This window comes from Pseudonaja textilis, chromosome 5 (genome assembly GCF_049901715.1).
Source record: "Pseudonaja textilis isolate UNSWEBS1 chromosome 5, rPseTex1.2, whole genome shotgun sequence".
Lineage (NCBI taxonomy): Eukaryota > Metazoa > Chordata > Lepidosauria > Squamata > Elapidae > Pseudonaja > Pseudonaja textilis.
Window position 1 is genome coordinate 48,010,188 of NC_141994.1, and position 22,126 is coordinate 48,032,313.

The 22,126-nt window shown below is 37.7% G+C and overlaps 1 protein-coding gene and 1 long non-coding RNA gene across 2 annotated transcripts in view; one reads left to right on the forward strand and one right to left on the reverse strand.

Moving 5' to 3' along the window:
- LOC148125641 (uncharacterized) overlaps positions 1-1,358 on the reverse strand; it is a 49,273-nt gene extending 47,915 nt beyond the window's left edge. The window contains exon 1 of the long non-coding RNA XR_015743880.1: positions 1,056-1,358. This is a non-coding gene — a long non-coding RNA (uncharacterized LOC148125641). The remainder of the gene's footprint in view (positions 1-1,055) is intronic.
- Positions 1,359-1,505: 147 nt separating this feature from the next.
- Positions 1,506-22,083, forward strand: DDX17 (DEAD-box helicase 17). The gene is made up of 13 exons (XM_026696263.2): positions 1,506-1,805; positions 4,813-4,951; positions 6,879-6,978; positions 7,215-7,348; positions 9,927-9,992; positions 10,457-10,598; positions 11,060-11,220; positions 11,305-11,477; positions 12,459-12,569; positions 14,135-14,196; positions 14,374-14,433; positions 18,154-18,390; positions 19,468-22,083. Exons 1-13 carry the CDS (start codon positions 1,762-1,764, stop codon positions 19,980-19,982), a joined length of 1,944 nt encoding a protein of 647 aa, XP_026552048.1. The 5' UTR covers positions 1,506-1,761; the 3' UTR covers positions 19,983-22,083.
- The last annotated feature ends 43 nt before the right edge of the window (positions 22,084-22,126 follow it).

The following is a 22,126-nucleotide window of genomic DNA, read 5'->3' on the forward strand; positions in this document are numbered from 1 at the left end:
AAATATCCTTCTGGGTTCAGTTCCAAGTGGGGAAAAAGACACTGGAAACAGGGAGGCTATTTTGGAAAGACGGTTTAATAGTGGACAGCAGGACCACATGGCTTGAAGCTCCAAAGTGAAAAGGATGATCACATGCTTCAAAGTGAAAGAAAAGAGAAGCAAGGGGCCAGCCAAGATGCTGAGACCCTTATATACCCTCTGTTGGGTCCTACCTTAGTGTTTCCTGTTCCTGTGCAAGAAGTGTATCCCATTGGCTGTCAGACTCCCAGGGGTGGGGGTCTTAGCTAACTTTGTAAGCTTTCCTGAGTTCCAGGCTTGGTTGAGCCTTGCTGGATGATGATGATGCACTGAAAGGGCTCTTGGGCAATTGTTATACCTTTTACCTGGAGATCTTTGTTATGTAAAGTATTCTGGCCCAGGCCTTAATGGCCCACCCATTAACAAAGGTGGGGGGGCTGAGTTTCTTCCTCTCTTACTACTTTACTCTTTTTAGGGGAAATATTCTGCCTTTTTAATATTTCCCAGGATATTTCATTTTTCTAGGAGAGGGGTGGCTGCTAACTTCCTACAGTGTAACCCCGCACCCACCCCCAGTCTCAATTCTATTTGGTCAGCTGCCCAGAACCACCCATGTGCTTCTGCTTCACCATTAAATCTTTCCAATCAGCCTTTGTGTTTCCAGTGTCTTTTTCCCGGCTTGGAATTGAACCAGATGGATATTCCAACAAAGGCATTCTGTGGCATTCCTATCTCACACCCATTGTTAGAAAAAAGGATTCCAGGAAGATAAAGCCAGTATAAACTGCCAGGGCATATGACAGTGAATTGACTTCTAAAAGGAGGGATTAGCCCCCCCAGGGCTCAGTCTTCCCGTAGTAGAATGGCGTAACCAGTATTTGTATCGTTCTAAAATTAATAGCTTTCAGCTATGAAAGTAAGCTGAAATGTAGGAAAAAAACTGTTGCTGTATTTTGAAACAAGAAAGGGAGTTAGTTATTGGGTAAACCAATTCTACGTTATAGATATTGGAACTATTTGTCTCATAAATCTCATACCTTTTCGTTCAATACAGCTGATAAGTATGATTATTAAATTCCGCACATTGCTGAGTACACATAACTCGCCAGTTTCTACGCAAAATGGACAGCCAGTTTTCCTGCTCAAAATGTGGCGCTGCACTAAGCGACGGCAGCAGAAATGCTACGGATTCGCAGTTCCGTATTTCAGTGCTTTTAAGATTGCTAGAACTGAAACTTGGCATACATGTGTTTCGAGAATACATTTTTTTAAAAAAGGCTCTTCACGTAGAGTTCTTCGATAGCTTACGGCGCAACCTAGCGAAAGCTTCTTAAATCGCTTCTATGAAACGTGATAAGCCTACGCGATCACTGCTCGAGAATAAGCGTAGAGAAAGGCTTTCTCTTTCCTCGGTAATTCAAGAGACGTATCTTACGCAACAAGCGGGCTGGCCGACAGCGTAAGAGGCGGCAAACCGGGGTGACGGCGGCCATTTTGTGTCTGGAAGCCGGAGAAGAAAGGCTGGTTTGCTTCTTAACCAGCGCCAAGCAGTTTCTGGCGCGACTCGGCTCTTAGAGGCTCCAGAAAACCAATCCTGTCGGCCGTCTAGATAGGAATATTAAATCCCGGGAGTTGTTTTTATAGCCACAAGGCAGCAGTAAAGTTCAGAGTAGGCGCGGTTGGCCTCTCAGCGCTATCTTTCACATAAGTCGCGCACAGGGGTCCCTTTTCCTGCTTGGAAGAATGCGAGGCTTCGGTGACCGAGGCCGCGATCGCGACCGCGGCGGGTAAGGACGATGTGAATGAGGGAATCGGGCTTCTTTCAAGGGTTTTGTCGTATCTCTGCCCTCCCCTCGTCTCGCCCTTCAGTGTTCCTTTCTGCTGCGTGGCAGGCAGAAATACTCCGGATACAGCCAGCGTTGCCTTAGGGCTGGCCGTGCTAAATTTCTGCCTTTCTCGTGGTAATTAAAGCGTTTGAAGGACACCGAGAAGAGGGGTGGGGTTCTGCCATTTTGTCAAAATGGGAAACGGTCGAAGTTGGGAGCAAGTTCCTCAGAACTCGCCGGCGACTCCTTAATTAATTAGCACAATAGTAGACTGCGGAGAGAGGAGATGTAATGGATGACGGCCGCCGGTTTGTAGGGTTTGGGCTTTTACGTCGTGGGGAAAAGAGCACTTTAACAACGGGACCTTTTCTCGTAAGGAAAAAAAAAAGGTTCACTCTCCGGGTTGCTTTTGTTTCCCCCTCCCCGCATTTCTAAGGTTAAGGAAGGTTTGCCAGAAAATTTTATGCGGGTAGCTGAAAGATGGCGTCAGAATATGGAGGTGAACGTTTGACTGGGAGGTGCCAGATTAATGTCGGCCTAGGAAGAGACGGAGATGGGAGGAAGTGCTGGGCTTTGGAAGGACTAGGCGCCCCGCGGAGAGATTCTGCATTTTTTTCCCTTTGAGCAGAGGGCTTCCATGCCGTTACTATACACTAGTTGATTCACCAGGGACTCTAACCCTCAAAGGTTATATTGTCACTTATCTTCTGATCCAGCACACCCCGTTTTTCTTTATCTCCCGGTGAATAGGCCTAATATAATAATTACTGCCGGAATCCGAGTGGCTGCGTTGACATAATCTAAAAATAAGAAATATTTTAATCGGATTTTTCTTTGCTTCTGTCTATATTCCTGTCAAATTGTTAAGAATGGTCTTATACTGCCTACTTACAAATTTTACCTGCGCTAGTGGAAGAGTGGGAGACTTATAAAATGCAATACAATGGTTATAATAAAAATCTGCACTCATTTAAATCAAAAGCCAGATGGAAAATCAGCACCCTTCCCAACATTGTGGTATCCTAAGTTTGCAACTCTTGGCTGAAAAACTGTTTTTACAACCCCTTTAAAAGTGTACCTATCCGTTCTGATGAAATAAGTTAAAACTTCCAAGTAAACATAGTTTGGATTGTTATTTAATTAGGAGGAAATTATGAATCATTGATATTTTACTGTGCAGGCCCAGGGATTAGTTCTATACAATATGAGAAGCTACATTATTATTTTGAGAGATGTTTATTGTAGCTGTTGATTCTGAGGTAAAGATTTTAACAAATCTTTAAATATGGGATATGTTTTTTGATAATAGTGTGACTGATAAAGTTAATCTCATACTGAATGGAAGTGCCCTACTAAAGCAATCCTAATTTATACAGAAATCATTAATCGTATAGATTAGTGCTCTCAAAAGAAGGTGTGCTTTTACTGTAACTCACAAGAGTAGGAATCAAACTGCTTATTAATTATTACATGGTGTAATCTATTCTTAAAATAAAGAGAATAACTTAGTACTTTAATGGTCAAAGTCAAACTAGTTGAGAATAAATCTCTCCTGTCTTCAAGTGAAGAACCAGAAAATCCTGATACTTTCCAGAAGTACAGAAGGGTGCGTGAGCACTACAATGTAATTTTTGAGAAGTATGTTACTACTGTATTTTACAAATACAACGTTAACTATGTGCATTAATATACTGTATACTTCTCACTGTTTTTAGCAATATATGAGAACAGACCTCACTAAGTCTTCCTGGGTAAACCAGACAGAAAACAACTAAATGAGAGCTAAATCTATCTTAAGGTTACATTAACAGAATCTTGCAAGTCTAAAAGTACAAAGCTTCCCTGCTGTCACTTTGCTTGATCTATTAAGGGCAGATTCTTTCTAAGTTTCTTTCTCTTTTGACTGTTAAGCCACTGGGACCTTTTGTCTTTCTTCTCTGATTGTTTCCAAGGCAACATCTTTCCCCCCTTTCCCTAAGATCGTTTCCACATTCCAATGTGCTTATTGAAGATAGTAGATTTTGTATTGATTAAAATGCTTGGTTTCCTGCCCTTAGTTTCTTTGTGGCCTTTTTGATGTTAAATGTTGCAATTAAAACTGTATTCTGATGTATTTTGCCCTGTTTTTTCATTTCCATTGGAGAATGTTATACACAATACATTTCTTCATATTTTCATGTTCAAGTATGTTTATTCTTTTATTGCCAAAGATAAAATACAAAGAAAAGCAAAAAAGAAAAATAAACAGATTAACACATGTCCAACACTAACATCTTAAAGAGAAAAAAAAGCCCAAATACATCTAACATTAAACATTAAAAAAATTAACCCTGGTTGAATGCTGAAAAGATACATCAAAATGTAATATATTTCTTTCCCTTAAATAACTGGTTTACAAAATAGCCATAAATTTTCCCATCTTTATTTAACAGAAATGCTATATTATATAAATAAATATCCCTGATGTGGAAAACTAATAATTAAATTGACCAAGTATATGTACATATACACACACAGAAACAACAGATTACTCCAAAGTTAAAACTAATTTTCAGATCCCTTTGTTAACCATCTGTCATTGTATTTAAGGTGTAGAAAATCTAAAAACTGCTTCCAGTCTCTTATAAATTTGTTTAATCATTGTCTTAATATTATCACAAAACACTTTGTGATACTTTTTGCTCATTTACTATATAAATTTTATTGAATCCAGACTTGGTCATGCATATTCAATGAAATGAATATAATTTTTCAGCCATGAGTGATTTTTTTTCCCATTCCTTTCAGAGGATCTAAATTAAGCATGGTTTAATTCAGATATGGCATATTATATAGAATAAACATTGCCATTGCTATTGATGTTTTTCAACATAAATTTAATGACACTTTTAATCTTCATAAAATAATGCTATTCCAGATAATCAACTAGAGAAAATAAAAAATAATCATTTCTGTCTAATCCTTTAAGGTTTGGTAGCCCTCTGCCTCCTAAAAAATTTGGAAATCCAGGAGAGCGTTTGCGTAAGAAGAAGTGGGACTTGAATGAATTACCCAAATTTGAGAAAAACTTTTATGTTGAACATCCGGAAGTAGCAAGACTCAGTCCTGTAAGCTCTGTTTTTTCTTTCACCTTTGTCTTGTTCAACTACTTCAGTTTTAATATCTCCAAATGCTGTAGCAATGAAGATGATTAGAATTGCAACCATTATCGTAATGAAATTTTCTATTATTTATTTTGTCAACTTAGTTCTGATCTGGGATTGTAAAGCAAAGGATGTAAAAATTTGGATGCCACTAGATGGCAGAAAAGAAATGCTGCAATTTTTTTGCAGCCCAAATCTAGTCCTGTTCTTATCCATATTTTCTGTATTTTTTTAAAAAAAATACATTTCATTTGAGGATGGCTGTGGAGTGATTTTGTTCAACTGAATCTCCAAATGTCTTCCATTTCTCCTAGCTGAGATTTCCTAACTTGCAGGATAGTTTCTAGTGTTGTTTTGGCCAGAGGAGAAGTATTCCAAGTTCAAAATACATATCTAGATTATCTAGAGTTTTATATTATAATTTTTATTAAAAATAGGTTATATCTATAAAAAAACAAATATGAAGGCTTGCATTTGCTTGTATTTTCATATATATAATAAAATTTATTTACATACTTTTTAAGTTGTAAATCACTTTTAGATCATTGAAATATACATGGGAGAAGCTAAAGTCTTGGGAATGTTGTGCATATGAAATTATCATGCTGCAAATAATTTTTGCAGCCCAAATCTATCTGTTCTGATCCATATTTTCTGTATTTTAAAAAAAATACATTTCATTTGAGGATGGCTATGGAGTGATTTTTTTTTAACTGAATCTCCTTTTTTCCTAACTGCTATTTCCTAAGTTGCAGGATAGTTTGTAGTGTTGCTTTGGCCAAAGGAGAAATATTCCAAGTTCAAAATACATAGGTGTAGTTGGAAAAAGGCCATTTTGAGTTGGGACACTTACATTAAATTTTGGATTCATTTTTTCCATTTCAGAATGTTTACCCAACTATATAAATAAAAATATTTCTAATCAGATGCATCATCTTCAGTGAACGCATCTGCAGAGAAAACAATTTGCTCTACTAATTTATTACAGGTCAAAACCAGAGGTGGTATTCAGCAGGTTCTGGAGAACTGGTAGCGGAAATTTTGAGTAATTTGGAGAGCCAGCAAATACCACCTCTTACTGGAGATTTTACAGTATCCTTCCCCTGCCATACCCACCAAGCCATGCCCACAGAACCAGTAGTAAAAAAATTTGAATCCCACCACTGGTCAAAATAGTACATCTTTATTTGTTAACTGATATGTTTTATTAGTTTATTACTTTGGAAATCGTAGTTCTCCTTTCATGTTAAAGAGTATATGAAATATACCTAGCTTGTTTAAAGTTTTTGTTGTAGAATTAGTTAAAATCCTTTGGATGGCAAATTTGAAAGAAAACAGAATAATGTCTATGGAGACATAGACTTCTCAGTCATCCAGGTCATGGTTGTCCAAAAGGTGCTTTTTCAAGAGGCAACTGGACTTTCTGTTTTTTCTTTGAAGTCATTTCACTTCTCATCTGTGATGAAGTGAAGAAGCTTCTTGGATGAGAAGTGAAACATCTTTAAAGAAAAAACAAAGTCCAGAAAAAGCACTTTTGGGAAAACAGTAATGTATGTACATGTTCATCTGCATATAAAGGTTATATTGCTAGAAGTTACATTGAATAAATGCATGAAATGGAGAATGTTTTGAATATTTTCTTTTTTTTTATTCCAACCTGTATTTCATTATACATTTTGATAAGCTTCTGAAAATGAAGTCAATAACAGGAGAGTAATTGTCAAAAGAATTGCTAGAACAATACTTTAGATTATTTATGGAGAATACAAAGAGATGGTGATTACTTGAAGTAAAAGGAATGAAAATTCATATTCAGTGATTGCTAATAATAATAAAAGAACACTACAATTTCTGCTTTTCACACTTTACTTGCAATTTTCACTCTAAATAGTATGAAGTTGAAGAGTTGAGAAGAAAGAAAGAGATTACTGTAAGAGGGTCAGATGGCTGCCCCAAACCAGTATTTGCCTTTCATCAGTGTAACTTTCCACGTGAGTATTCTGTTACCCCCAAAACAACAGCATGGGAGGATGGGTGGGCATGTTAAATAGCATTATTTGTCTGGATGTATTTAGTTCTGGAAAATTGAGCTTAATGACATAGAGATTTGGGAAAATAGTTTTTGAAATTAATGCTATAATCTAAATTAATTTCAGTACAAGATTTACTTACATAGCATTTGCAATATAAATTTATTTGTGTATTTTTATCTGTGTTAATTTTTTAGAATATGTAATGGATGTCTTGATGGACCAGCATTTTACTGAACCAACTCCAATTCAGTGTCAGGGCTTTCCCTTGGCCCTTAGTGGGCGTGATATGGTGGGCATTGCACAGACGGGCTCTGGGAAAACATTGGCAGTATGTATTTTTCAGTTTCTTTACATTTTCTTTTGTCTATGGATCTGTAAAAGTATTTTTATTGTATTTTATTCAGGTAATGTAATTAATTCATGAACAAAACGAAAAAGACAATTTTTTTAAAGTTTGGAACAAGGGCTTTTGTTTGGGCTTCCAGTACATTTTGGACTTTTAGTCATTTGGGGTTCCAGCTCTAGGAAACGATGGAAATTTGTGGTCAGTTGTTGGCTCTGTTTGCATCCCAGGGCTGTATCACCAGGTGGGGTGATAGTAGATACCTACTACTAGCCAGCCAGTTTTCAGAACTTTGCCAAAAGTGTGATTTCTAAAAATATTTATAAAAAGTCTTCACAGGAAAGCATTTGGATAGGAAAAATAATTCCTAGAAAAATATTTCTTAGAAAAGCTAAGTTGTTGATAAGTTGATAAGCTAAGTTTTTCAAATGAATCCCCTGGGGCATCCGCAACAAGATAAGAGAGAATGAGATAGCTAGCTTCTCTCATCAAGTACAGCCTACATTTAGATTATTACTATAAGCAAGCCAGTTTTTCTATAAAAAAACAACAACCAGGTATAAATTTCATTGGCTATTTATGTTTCTACTATTTTATTTAACTTGGTTTCAAAAGTAATTTTTATCTAAGTTACTCTGCTACTTGTAATTAATAACTTGCATGACAATCATATGATTTTTATAATTTGTAATGTCTTAGTGGAACAAGCTCTACTAAATGCATTCCGAAAAGTACCGATTGGGACAGAAATTACACAGATACAGAGCTGGGCCACTAAAAGTTAAACTGAAAAGTGCAGTGCAAGATAGAGTACAAAAAAATCATCATCAATCCCAAAGGGAATCAAGGCTTAATATGAAATTAGTTTGCATTCATTTATCTAGAGTTTTATATTTTAATTTTTATTTAAAAAAATAGGTTATATCTATTAAACAAATATGAAGGCTTGCATCTGCTTGTATTTTCATATAATAAAATTTATTTATTTACATACTTTTTTTAGTAGTAAATCACTTTTAGACCATTGAAACATACATGGGAGAAGCTAAAGTCTTGGGAATGTTGTGCATATGAAATGTATCATCACATACATTTCTAGTGATGGAGACAGCACTCATTCATTTCTCATGAATACACATGATCTTTTGGTGTATGATGATAGTGGATGAATTGGGGAGAAAAGGTACCATAAGGAGGATATTTACGTGGCTCGTGTCGTTCATCATAATTGCTACACTATTAGCCATAGCAGCAGCTCAAATCCCATCAATCCTTTTAGTTTGTTTTTATTTCTTTGGGCTGAAGGATCAGATACCATCTCCCTGAATATTCAGGTAATGTTCACTTAATGACAATTCAAAGTCAAGACAATGTTAGAAAGGGTGCTTTATGGCCTACAAAGCACTTTTGGACATTACAAAATGTTACACCATGCCCACCACCTGCAGTCATATGATCACAATGGGTGCTTTGGCAGTCTGTTTGCATCGGTTGCCAATGTTCTGTGATCAGATGATGGACATTTGCAATCTTTGTCAGCTTCCTCAGAAGATCAGTGGGGAGCGAGCAGAGAATGTTGCAAGCTGCAGCTGCTGCCTGCTCTCGTGTCTGGGGACTGGCTGAAAGAGCTCCCTGTTGATTAGTACCTGCTTGAATCTTTGCATCTGAAACCCAAGCAAGCATGGAGCTTGGGAGTCTTCCTCTCCTTGCCCCTGCAAAGAGTTTTAGTGAGACAAGGATATGGGGATCTGCATACTTGGATTTCAACAGCCAAGCTCCAAGCAGACACGGAGACTGGGGTCTGTTTCTTTTCATCCCCCTCAAAAGTTTTCTGCAGAGGTTGGGAAAAACCCCAAACCCCTCTTATGTCTGCTTGAACCTCTGCAGCTAAACTTCAAACATGCACAGAACCCCAAATACCTCTTTTTGCCTCCATGGAGAGCCCCACGGAGGTGGGAAAAAAGGATTTTAAAATCTGCATCTGCTACAGGCACTAAACTAACCCACCCACCCCAATCTGCACTTCCATAGTCATGGAAAGGGATTCCATTCACTGAATGACCCATGAGACAACTTTATGACCACAATGGGGACTGCTGGGATCACGGTCATTGAGTGAAGTCACAGTGTCTTGCTTAACTTCTGCTTCACTCAGCAAGCAAGACTTTAGTCCTAATTGTAGTCATTAAGTGACTGTTTCTAATAAATAAATGGACAGGTTTACATGATCACGTATAACCAGTGCAGCTTCTTCAGTAACAAGGAGCTTTAAAATTATCCAGTTGGGACACTAGTGCATTATTACTCTTTCTATTCTGTTTTTAGTATATCCCTCTGAGACTTAAACTGGAGGAAGCTATAAACTGAATTTTTAATTGAAATTGTATGCTTACTATTGCCATGCTTATCCAGATCTTTCTTGTTTAATTTTATGTTTAACTTCTAATGTCATCTTGCTGATTTCTTGAGAATATAGGAATGGATGTACGGTGATTTAAAACAACTAGTTAGTTATCGCCTTAATTAGCTGTCACAATTGAAATATGTTTCTCTTCTTTTTCAGTATTTGCTACCTGCAATTGTTCATATAAACCACCAACCATACTTGGAAAGGGGAGATGGTCCAATTGTGAGTATTATTATTATTGTTGTTGTTGTTATTTTAATCTTTAGTGAGATTCACAGCCTTTGGGGCTGGTTGGTAGCTCAGCAGCTCGAGTCCTAACCAAGGACCTAGGAACTGTTAAGGTTGCGTTGGAGGATATAAGCTGTTCCAAGTAGGGTGGTTGTTTGTAGAATCACAGTTGTTGTTGTTATTGTTAAAAGATTTAATCTTCGGTTCACGATCTGGGGCTGGTAAAAGCTTAACAATTCAAGTCCTAACCAAGGATCCAAGAGCTGTGAAGGTAATGACTGAATATAGATGTTATAGGCAGTTCTGAGTAGAGTTGTTGTTATTGATGTGTATGTTTACAGGCTGCCTATGGGTCTTATTTATCTAATCGGAGATGGCAGTTTTGTAAGCTCTGGTTCTGAAGTTTAAGCACAAAAAATTAAGTATATCACTCAGTGTTATGGATGGTTTCTTCCCAGTGTTTAGTTTTAGCTCCTACCCGAGAACTGGCCCAACAAGTCCAACAAGTAGCTGATGATTATGGTAAATGTTCAAGACTGAAGAGTACCTGTATATATGGAGGAGCACCCAAAGGCCCCCAGATTAGAGACTTAGAAAGAGGTAATTATGATAGACTTATATATTATAGGGTAATTGTAATGATCTTCCTTTATTAAAGTCACCATTAATATGACTATTGGCAATTTTGTATTGGAATAAGATGGAATAAAACAAGCTTGGGGTGATTAATCAATTATCTGGAGTTTAATGTGCTTGCTTGGGAATATCTGCGCATATGTATGCATAAAACACACGCATGTCCAACTCTAGTGAGTTTCTTTTTTTAAAAAAAAACTTCTTAAAAAAAGAGCTGGGATATGGAAAATGATATTTTATTTTCATTAAATAAATTGTTTTTGTCAAAATATAAGAATTGTTATAGTCTATTTAGTAGCATAAACTGAAGTTGCACACTATGTTCATGAAATGGTCCGTGTATTTCTACAGTCCTGTAAATGACAGTTAGATTATTATCTGACTTTTTGAACTCTCTTTCTCTATCCTGCTCTGTTCTTTGGAAGGTGTTGAAATTTGTATTGCTACACCTGGCCGTCTGATTGATTTTCTGGAAGCAGGGAAAACTAATCTTCGCCGCTGTACATATCTTGTATTGGATGAAGCTGATAGAATGCTGGATATGGGTTTTGAACCTCAGATTCGTAAAATTGTTGATCAAATACGGGTCAGTATTTCTTAATATAGTTTAGGTTTCTTCTTGACTTCTCATTTAAAGATTACTGTTGAGATAACACATGTCTTTTTTCAGCCTGACAGACAAACACTCATGTGGAGTGCCACTTGGCCAAAGGAGGTGCGCCAGCTGGCTGAGGACTTCCTGCATGATTATGTCCAGATCAATGTGGGGAACTTAGAGCTGAGCGCCAATCATAATATCCTGCAAATAGTGGATGTGTGCATGGAGAACGAGAAGGATCATAAGTATGGATGTTGTTATGTTACCTTCAGATTTTATCTTGTTTCCAAGTAGTCCTCAACTTATGACCACAATTAGGACTGGAATCTTTGTTGTTGAACAAATAAGTCGTTAAGCAGGATACCCACGTGATTGTTTTCCTCAACAACCATAATCTCTAGGTTATGGTCATTAAGCAATTCCCAGATTGTTAAACACATGGACTAAAAGCAGCTGGCCCAGTTCAGTTTCCCCCATGAGTAGAAGGAACTGCTTGGGCAGTTGCAAGAATGGAGCTTGGACTTTTGGGATCTCTTTTTCCGTCCTGCCAGAAAAGTTCAGTTTCCCTCAGTAGGCAACTTAGTCAGTCAGCACCCAAAATTTAGGCTTGCATCATTCCCCAACTGGCTTCCGCATTGATTTTTCTTGGAAGGCCAGCAGAGAAGATTGTAAGTAGCCATCACATTATTGTGAGGTGTTTGATAACTTTGATAAGTGCAAACAGGTTGCCAGGCACCAAGATCTCAATAATGAGATCACAGATTGTGTGTGTATGTGTGAGAGAGAGAGACTTTATGATGACTGGAAGTGCTTTATTCTGTCAAGTACCCTTTCTGAGGCCACTCTAACTAGACTTTAAATGGTCTTTAAATGAATGGTCATAAGTTGAGGACTAGCTGTAAAATCATTTTAGCATTTTTATATGAGCTGTGATGGTTTAGTTACACAAACAGACTTAGCAAATTTTATAAAATCTTTTTAATATTTTATTCTGACTTTTAAATCTTAACTATTTAAAAGCCTCTAAGAAAACAAGTCAGTGCTATCTGCTTTGATATTTTAGAAGTAGTTCAAACCACACACTTAAGTTCAGGTGGAGGGAAGCTTTGATTCACCCTTTTCAGCATTGTAGCAAATTACAGTAATTCATTAATTGTAGAGGGGTGCACAGACTAGAATATACAGGAAAAGAATGAAACAGTATCTTGTTTGTATTTGTTTAAAAGATTAATACAGCTGATGGAAGAAATTATGGCTGAAAAAGAGAATAAGACTATTATCTTTGTGGAAACAAAACGGCGATGTGATGACTTAACACGAAGGATGCGTAGAGATGGGTAAGGTTTGATTTTAACATTAGTGTTAAATTGGGAAAGACAGATTAATTTTGCACCCCCTCACCATATTATAGTAAAGAGGTTTTAGTGAGTTATAATTAAATCCTAAGAAAGCGTAGATGAGACTGACTACTTGAAAAGTTGTCATAGAATGCCATGGTTCATTTAAAATACCAATAGATGTTACAAGGTTCTTATAGCTCATGATAATATAAATGATAAAAAGAAAAAAAGATAGTCCATTCATTGCAACAATTCCTTCAGCGACAATTTGAAGTTATGGCAGCAGTGAATGAGTGGTACTTACATCTGGTCCCTGAAGTTGTGGCTGTTACACTTCCCTGCAATTGCAGTATCAAAACTCAGGCACTTGGCAGGACACCCACATTTACAACCGCAGGAGCGCTTCAATTCTCATGCTAGCTTATCTCCCCCCCCTCCCCAATCTCTTGCCCTTTTAGCCACCCTAAACAATGGAACATAGGAGTGAAGGTCCAGGGGCTAAAATAGAGATCCAGAGGCAGTGGTGGCCCACTGAGACTGCTGAAGTTTCAGTCCCAATGATGGTAACACCACTGAGGAATGCTGTTGAGCAGGATGGCCAAAAGGACAAAGATGGTGGGAAGGAGAGTTGAGAAGACAGTCCCTTATCTTGCCAAGACTAGGACTTACCAAGCTGGGAATGGCTTGGATTGGGGTGTCTCCTTGCCTAACAATTGGTGGGATTCAGTTAACAGCACTCTTCACAGCTGCATAGAGATGGAAATTCCAGTCCTAGTTGCTGTTGTAATTTGGGGGGCATAAATAGTACCAGTTTAATACCATTAATTTGAGAGGATGTGGACTTCTTAACATATGCAAGAAAATAACATTTAAAAGATGATAAACAGAAAATTATGGTATTTCTGAAATAGCAAAGATTATAATTTGACAATATAAGCAAAGAACATGACATGATTCCCAAAAGTTTTTGGATGTTACCCTAAGATGTAATCATTTAATATACTCTATCCCCAAAAGTATTCTGCACATTTATTAGCTTTTGTTTAGTTAAGTTACTTGAATTGGTTAAAAAATTCCTCCAGTGCAGAGAAAGTAAAAATACGGATTTCTGTCTTCATGCAGAAAAACCTGTTTCTATGTATGAAAAAGCATCACTTGCTTCAGAAGCATGGTATTGTTTTGAAAAGTAATTTCTCAGTTTTTTGTTTTGATTTCTAAATTAAAATTTTGCACATTCCAAACCAAAAGGTTTTCTTTAAAATTCTTGAAAATTACAGTGAACACTTGGTTTAGTAGTCTTTGGTTTAATAAACTCTGGATAGCCTGGGCAAATTTTGTGTTCAGGATTCGTTCTAATTGAATAGACTTTACACCCAGAATTACACAAATGACAATGCCACTCACAAAAATGAATCTTTATGAGACATCTTTAGATTTAATCCCCCAAATGTTTAAATTGAGGTTTTAAAATATTTATATTCATTTATATTATTAATCTGTAAAAAGGTTCATATTTTTTTGAATATGTGATAACTGAGAATGCTTAAAACTCTTTGTTACAGTTGGCCAGCTATGTGTATTCATGGAGACAAAAGTCAGCCTGAACGAGATTGGGTGCTTAATGGTGAGTTGTAGAAAAAAGATTGTTTCATGTACCCAGAGAATTGTCAGAATGCTCTGGTTTCTTCAACCAGCTGCTATGTACATTTTTATTGCATAATGTAAACATGAATACTAAAACTGTTTTTAAAATGGTGTTTTTATGAAACAGAGATCAAAATTGGTTTTTTTTTTCTTTCAGAATTTCGTTCTGGAAAGGCTCCTATCCTCATTGCCACGGATGTTGCATCTCGTGGGCTAGGTTTGTACACATGAGCTTCCTGCCTGTCATTTCTTTAGATTGACATTTTTTTTTCCCAAAGAATTTTAAAGCGTGACTTTCTCATATATGAAATGCCTTTTTAACATTGATCTTCTTTTTCTTTCATATTCAAAATCTCTTCCTGCTCCTAATGAACAGGCTTTGGTCTGCAGCAAGGCCTAGGCATGACTAATCGATCGCCAATGGGGAGAAGAGACGTCCAATTACTCAATCCAATTCTTCCACTATACCCCATCTCCTTTAATTCCAGCTTTGTGGCTGGGTGGCTAGGACTGAACAGTATTCATTCCATTGTTATTCAGAATTACCAGATGGTAGAACAAGCATCTCTTTAACAATCCTTTTTTGCCCAAATGCATTACTAATGTAATTGCACATTATAACAGCCCCACTTCAGTATCACAATACATAGATTTATATGTGTAAGCATATTTTGCTTTTTTACACATATTCTTTTTCACTTTTCTTCCTCAATTGGATTGTTGAGGTTATAGTAAAAACACTTAAGGGGGGGGGGGGTTATAAGGAAAATCCGTCAGCCTTTCGGTGTTTTCATCTGGATGTTTAAGCAAACAATTCCATTGCTCTTTATAGTTAATGTTCAAACCTTTACTTCTAGTACATTCAGAAAGTAAATTTAAATGGGGTTGTAGATACTTGAAAAACTTTAAAAAGACTTTCCTAAAAGGTTTTCAGTTAATGCCTGGTTCAGTAGACTCAATCAATCTTTTATTAAAAGTAATTTCTCAAATATTTCAGATGTACTTTAAATAGAGGATCGATCAGTTAAAACCTATTCTTGAAAATGCTGAAAAGATACACTACTTGTTAGCATTTCTGAAAAAAGACAAGTTGCTACTCTTTTCCTCACATAAAATCCATTCTCCCATGCCATCTCCAAAATTACCCCAATTCTCCTCTAGTTCATGTGGTTTCAGTCTCTGTGTTCTGGGGTCATGTCTGGACCTATGCAGGTAGAACTTGGGCCTGTTAGGAGAAGGGGTGAGGCTAGTTTTTTAAAACAAAACAAAAGGACAATATTTTGGTTGGCAACATTTTGGTTTTTAAACAGGCTTACTGTGTGCTGGTAGCTTCTTTGTGCATCTTGCCTAGACACTTAAATCAGCCCTTCTCCTCATATATTTCCCCAAAACAACTCATTTGGATACTGTTGGAAGAAAACAGTCTCCCCGTTCTGCCTTCTCCACTTGACTTAGGCTGTGGGGAAAAGGTATCAGGGTCTGTTTCTTGTTACGAATAATATCTTGGCTTGTTTTGGGGCCCAGAGTTTGCTACTTCATAAAAATACAATATCTAACTGGCAAATCTCTGGACGAATTCCTCCAAGTTCCTGGAAAGTGAAGGCTTCTACCTAAAACATAGAACAGGGGCGCGCGCTTTTTGGCTGAGTCACCAGGGTTTTTCCTTCTACTCAAATGAACATTGGTCTCAGAAAACTCCTTCCAGGTAAGTTGAGTGCCCCATAATGGCTTGTTTGTGAATCATCCCCAGGGCAGAAGATTTCCCTCTGCACTGTTCATTAAAAATTTGGTTACACTTCACTCTGTTAAAGTCAAATCATTAAATTTCTTTTTGTTTGTTTTCTTTAACAGAAACTTTGATATCAGCTGCCGATCACTCAGTGCAGGTCTGGGGACATATCTACATTGGTGGTCGAAGCAGCTTTCTAGATGATCGAGTTTGCTAGTTTCTGCCCCTCCCAATTAACAATCAGACATTCCTTTGGGGGGCATCTCAGTGGATAAGCATCCCCAGGTAGTCATATTCCTTTTTAGAATGAACAAATTCTGTGGAAGAAACACTGTGATGAGCACAATTTTATGCCAGTGCAAGATAGATAGGAAGAAACCTGCATTATAACTGCATGTTCTCTCCCTGAGTCCCCAGCCATATAATACGGATGTCATAACTGCCATTCGAAGGTGAAAATTGGCCCCGCCTTCTCTTTGCTCTCCTTGCTGTCCTTCCATGGATTTTCTGGCAAAATCGATTCCCCCAGTACCTTCATTGTTGACAATGTCTGTATTTCCTAATAAGCAAATGCTCCCCGGTATTCATTGTGACCATTTTGCTAATGGATGTACATAATGGGATTGATTGAGGTCCATAATCTGCTGTTTGTCAGACTCCAGTGAAGCCCTAGCTATGAAGATGTGAATGCACGTGGTGTGCTGCCCTGTCCTTATCTAACACAAGCCCTTTTCACCAAGGACCCTAGTTGGGAGACTCGCGCTGCCCCCTGTGAAATCTGCCTTCTCACTTTTTGGTGTGATTCAGGACTTTGGAGTCTGGAAAAGATTGAGGAGCCCCCCCTTGCTGTAATAAGAAACAGACATAACATCTCTGCCACTGCTACAACCCACTTCCATTTTTGCTCTCCCTCCCACCCCCTTTTATTCGAAATTGATGCAGTCTGGGCAATAGATGCAGCCTGACCTGTTGGATGTAATTTTTTGCATCTGCAATTTTGGCCCCTTTAAGTCCTGTGAAGGGACAAAAAGTGTTGGAGGACCTGAAACATTTACGTGAACCCAGGTTCTCAGGCGCTTGACGGCCAAATAGGCTACAGAGAAGCATCTAAGCCAGTTCACAGAGTGAGCATGTGTGGGGACTTCTCGCTGCCATGGACCCTTGATGCATGCTCCCCGCGCTCCAGTGGTCCCGTGTCAGAGGGCGGAGTTTTCGAAAGGAGGCCGCCAAAAATAAAAGGCAAAGAGACGGGATCGGCTGCAGCGATTTCCCACAGGAGGAGGGAGTGTGCATCGGTCTGGTAACAAAACAGGGAATGTTTCTCATTTTTTTAAAAGAAAAAGTCAATCTGTGTTTTATCTTGGATATATTTTGAATATTCTTTGTAAAATGCAGATTTTTAATGGGTTGTTAATTTTAATGTAATACTGCTTTTGTTTGTCAGTTTTTTATCGAAACAGTACACTAACATTTACTTGTTTTTCTGTCCTCATTTCTGAAAACTCAGATGTTTATGACTTTAAATGTTTGCATCTGGGTTCTCTCTGTTCAGGTTACATGTAAACAATATGCTAAAATTTTCTCTAAAATGAAAATGGTGGTGTAATCAAATGTTAGTGTGTATTTTTAAAAGGAAGATTAAAATAAGCTAGTTATCTATTTACCCAAACTGGCTATCTTGAGGTATCTTTTGGATATCAGGAAGAGGTAAGTGATCTTGTGTTGCTAGTTTTTTGTAGACTTCTCCTAACAGAGTTAAAGTATTCAGCAGTTCTCTCTCTTGCTCACTCTGATTTGCTGCATTTGTAACAAAAACAGCAGTTTGTTCTTTTTGAAATGCTGTTGTGGAGCAAAATTGCCTGAATTATATAAGACAAGGTTTCAAAGATGACAATTTGTGTGTGTGTGGGTGCGTGTGTGTGTTCGTGACATGCATGCAGCAAAAGATGGATGAATTTGCGAGGAATCATGAACTGCTTTGATTCGATATTTGCTTTCTGTGCACAAACTCCTTTTTGTGCACAATTATCTTAGTTTAGCCTTTTGCTCTGTTAGGAAGAGTCTATATTGTCTTTATATTTTACAAATACTAACTTTTTTCTTTTTTCTTGTTACTGTCACTTGCATTTGTGCTCCCCACCTTCTGTTGGCACATCCTTCCTCCACTGCTCTCCTCAATTCCTCACTCTGCTTTGATTGCCTTGCAAGATGTGGAAGATGTGAAGTTTGTGATAAACTATGACTATCCAAACAGTTCAGAGGATTATGTGCATAGAATTGGCCGTACTGCCCGTAGTACCAACAAAGGCACTGCCTACACATTCTTCACACCAGGAAATCTGAAACAGGCTAGAGAGTTAATAAAAGTTCTAGAAGAAGCCAATCAAGCCATCAATCCAAAACTGATGCAGCTTGTGGACCACAGAGGTGGTGGTGGTGGAGGAGGTAAGAGATTGTAGAGTTTTGGCTGTTTCTGTGTCTTTAAACTAGGTTTGGTTTCCCAGCATGTGATAACATTTCATTACATTTGTTAAGAGGCTAAATCATTTTTTAAAACAAATACATTTCCTTCTGTATATCTTGCTTCAGCTAAACTTCATTCTTTCTGTTATTGGGAGATATTTCTACATCCCAACATGATCATATTATGTGTCAGGAATATTTCATATATTATCAAAGCATATATATTACTGGAAATCCAAATTATATGGTATTTCTCTGGAATTTTAGAATTTTGGACATTTTAAACATGCTGGAGAACAAGATTAGAATATTGTTTGTTTGTCATAACTCCTGCAGGCTAGTCATAAAAGAGTTTAGAGAGAAATAGTGTTTCTAACCTTTTTAATGATTAAATTTGGCTCTAGTGTGAATAACAGCATTCTGTGATGTCATGCTGGCCACACGACCGCGGAAATGTTTTGGACAGTGTTGATTCAACGTCCATTGAAAGGGAGATGAAGACTTCTCCCTTATAGTCAGCAACCACTAGCAGAGTAAAATCCGCAGGGAGTCCTTTACTTTTTACCTTTAGTGTGAATAATCTACTTGTTTTTCCCCCCAACCCCCCCACCCCCCCCCCCCCCCCCTTCCCCCCTCCCCCCAACCACCCCCCCCCCCAGCCCCCCCCCCCCTTTTTATCTGTTTTGGATAATCTGATTTAAAATTATAGCAAAAACTGTAAAGATAAATAATATATCTTCACGACTTATTTTTTGTAGCCAGTAATAGCTCTCCCTATTCACTCTTATCATGTCATAATAAGGTTGACAACAAGCGCTTTTGATAGGAACAGGAATGACAGCTTTCATTAACAATGAAGTAAAATTATTTTCAATCTTTTGGCTATGTTTTTAAGAAAATAGTTGGGTGATTATTCTCAAAATAGTAAACAAAAATCCTGTTAAGTTACATGAGGCCTTCATGATGAACTAGTAAACATATCTAGTTGTATTGAATATATTCAGTGCAAACTACTAAACTCAGGTCTGTCTGTATATATATATATATATATATTACCAGGTGGCCGTTCTCGTTACCGCACAAGTAATTCATCCAACAATCCTAATTTGATGTACCAGGAGGAGTGTGAGCGAAGGCTCCGGGGAGTTAAGGACAGCCGAAGAGACTCAAGTACTTTCCGAGACCGTGAGCGCACTGACAGTTTTGCCAATGGAGCCAACAAAGCCTATGGTGGCGCTTACGGAAATGCAACTTCTGCATTTGGGGCACAGCAAAGCCAATATGGTTATGCCCAGGGAGCCTATGGAACTGCAGCTTATGGAGCAAGTGGTTATGGGGCAGAATATGGTGCTGCTGGGTATGGGGCAGCCAGCACTGCTAATGCTGGGAGAAACTCACAAAGCACCAGCCAACAGCAATATGCAGGGATGGGCCGTTCAGGCCAGCAGCCACAGCCACTCATGTCGCAACAGTTTCCTCAGCCTCCTGGCACCAGTGTGATGGGCTATATGGGGCAGACTGCCAGCTATCAGTATCCTCCACCGCCACCACCCCCTCCTCCTTCACGCAAATGAAGCCACTTCATTTAGTGGCTGTCAGTCAGGATTGCAACCCTTTCTCACTTTTTCTGTGTCTTCCCCTTCTCAACTCCATCTCCATTGTGATGTTTTTCTTAATGCAGGTTAGCTTTAGAGTTTACCGTCCAAATTCTGCCCACAAAAATGGTACATAAATTGATTTTCTTTCTAAAAAGTAGTATTGACTGGAAAACTAATTTCCTTATGCATATTTTGGCCTTGCATTATGTAATCTGAAATTTTCTGCCTCAAAATGAAGAAAGACCAGTCCAGCTGTTGTTGTGTCTGAGGCTTGTGTATGAAAAGTTACTGCGGAGAGGACTTCTCTATAATATAAACATCAAAAAAGATGGTGCTAAGTAGAACCTCCTTTTTAATAGAATATTAAATATGGTGTGATTTTTGCTTACTGAAATTGCAACTTAGTTTTCTACAGCTAATGAAATGAGGCCTTGGATTTGGCATAGGAGAATTTGGGACAATAATTTCTTTGGTTTCACTCTACTTATTCTTTCAAACGTTTACAAAACATAATTTTGAGTTTAGCATTTATGCAGCTCCTGAATCTCTTACCAGTCCTAAGCATAAGGGATGTAAGTGTTGGAGATTAATGTTCTTTTCTGTTGCAATGCATTTTCACCTTAGATGTAATCACATAATTGCTACACTTTATTTTTATTGGATTTTTCTGTGGCTCTTAGATTTCACCCAAGATATCACAAATGACATCTGCCCCATAATTTCAACTCTGGGGTTAAAGTTGTACTTATAACAAAAGGTATATCTATAAACATGAGGAATCTATACAGTTCCTTGATGTTCATCTTCTGATCCATTTACTTGGTATCAAGATTCGTCACTGGACATGCGTGAGATCCGACTGCATTAAGCAAAAGTGTTCCATTTTTCAGATTTATTTTAAGCTAAATAAAATCTTAAAATCTCTTAAAGGGGTGGTGAGGAGATAGCTAATATGTCTTGAAGCTGCATTTATATCCAATCTGACTAGGCTTTCCAATGGCTTTGAGTGAGTTTGTTCAGCTGGCTCTTATACTCAGCTTTTACAGGTAGGTAGCACCCTAAATTTTAGGAAGAGAACTTTAGCAAATGCTTTCATTCGTTCTTGTTTTTTTCCCAGTCTGAGAAAGGTGTAAAGTTGAGGGAGTGGGGGAAGGTGAGATGGGATTATTCAAATATTAAAGTTTCTGTCTTGTAACTAGCAGGAGAAAGTTGATAGTAGTTGGTTTCACCTGTTATATCCAGATAAACATGGCAGAAAAATCTCTTCTGTCCTAAGGGTCAGAATCTATGGGGTTTTTCTTTTCCTTTTTTTTCTTTTTTTTTCTTTTCTTTCTTTTTTCTTTTTCTTTCAGTTTTGGGAAACAGGTTGTTGAAACAACTGAGTTATTTATAGCAATGTGGGTTTGACTTATAAAAATGGGGTTTAAATACATGTTTAATAAGAGCAGGCTGAGAATAATAACCACTTGTGTGTCTGGGCACATCATACAGGTAGGTTGTTGGTACAGACCTTGCTAGTTAAAACCTTCTTTCTCAGTTTGGTCTCCATAATCATAATTAAGATATATATTTGGCAGTTACCTTCATTGAAAATATTAGAAATGAACATTCATTTACTGAACACTGCCTGATTTGTATTTCCTTTCTTAATAAAAACATCATGGAGCTGCTGTTTATGCTGAAATGAATCTACAGGCCTAGAGGAGGGGGGCAGAATAAATTCTTCCCCATTGTCTTTAAAGAGATTTGGTCTTCATCTTTGCCAATAGAAAATTGTATTAGGGCCTCACAGTGCTCTACTGTAGCTTGAACATATAATTACAGCTTGATGTGTGTTGTGCTCAGACTGAGCATTAACAAATAATCGAACTCTGACATATACAGCTTGTTTCCACTTATCAGTTTAAAAATGGCCAATTGGTAATAGTCATTATTTGCTCAGTAAATATACCAATATCCAGCCTATATTCCCTTTTACAAAAGTCATTGTGTGGGCTTTGTTTAGTTAAAAGATACAGACTCTTAAAACCCTGCAGGGTTCTTAGGTTGAATCATTGGGGACTGTCCCCCCCCCACCCCCCCCCAAAAAAAAAGTATTTGAACACATTCCTGTTCTGTGA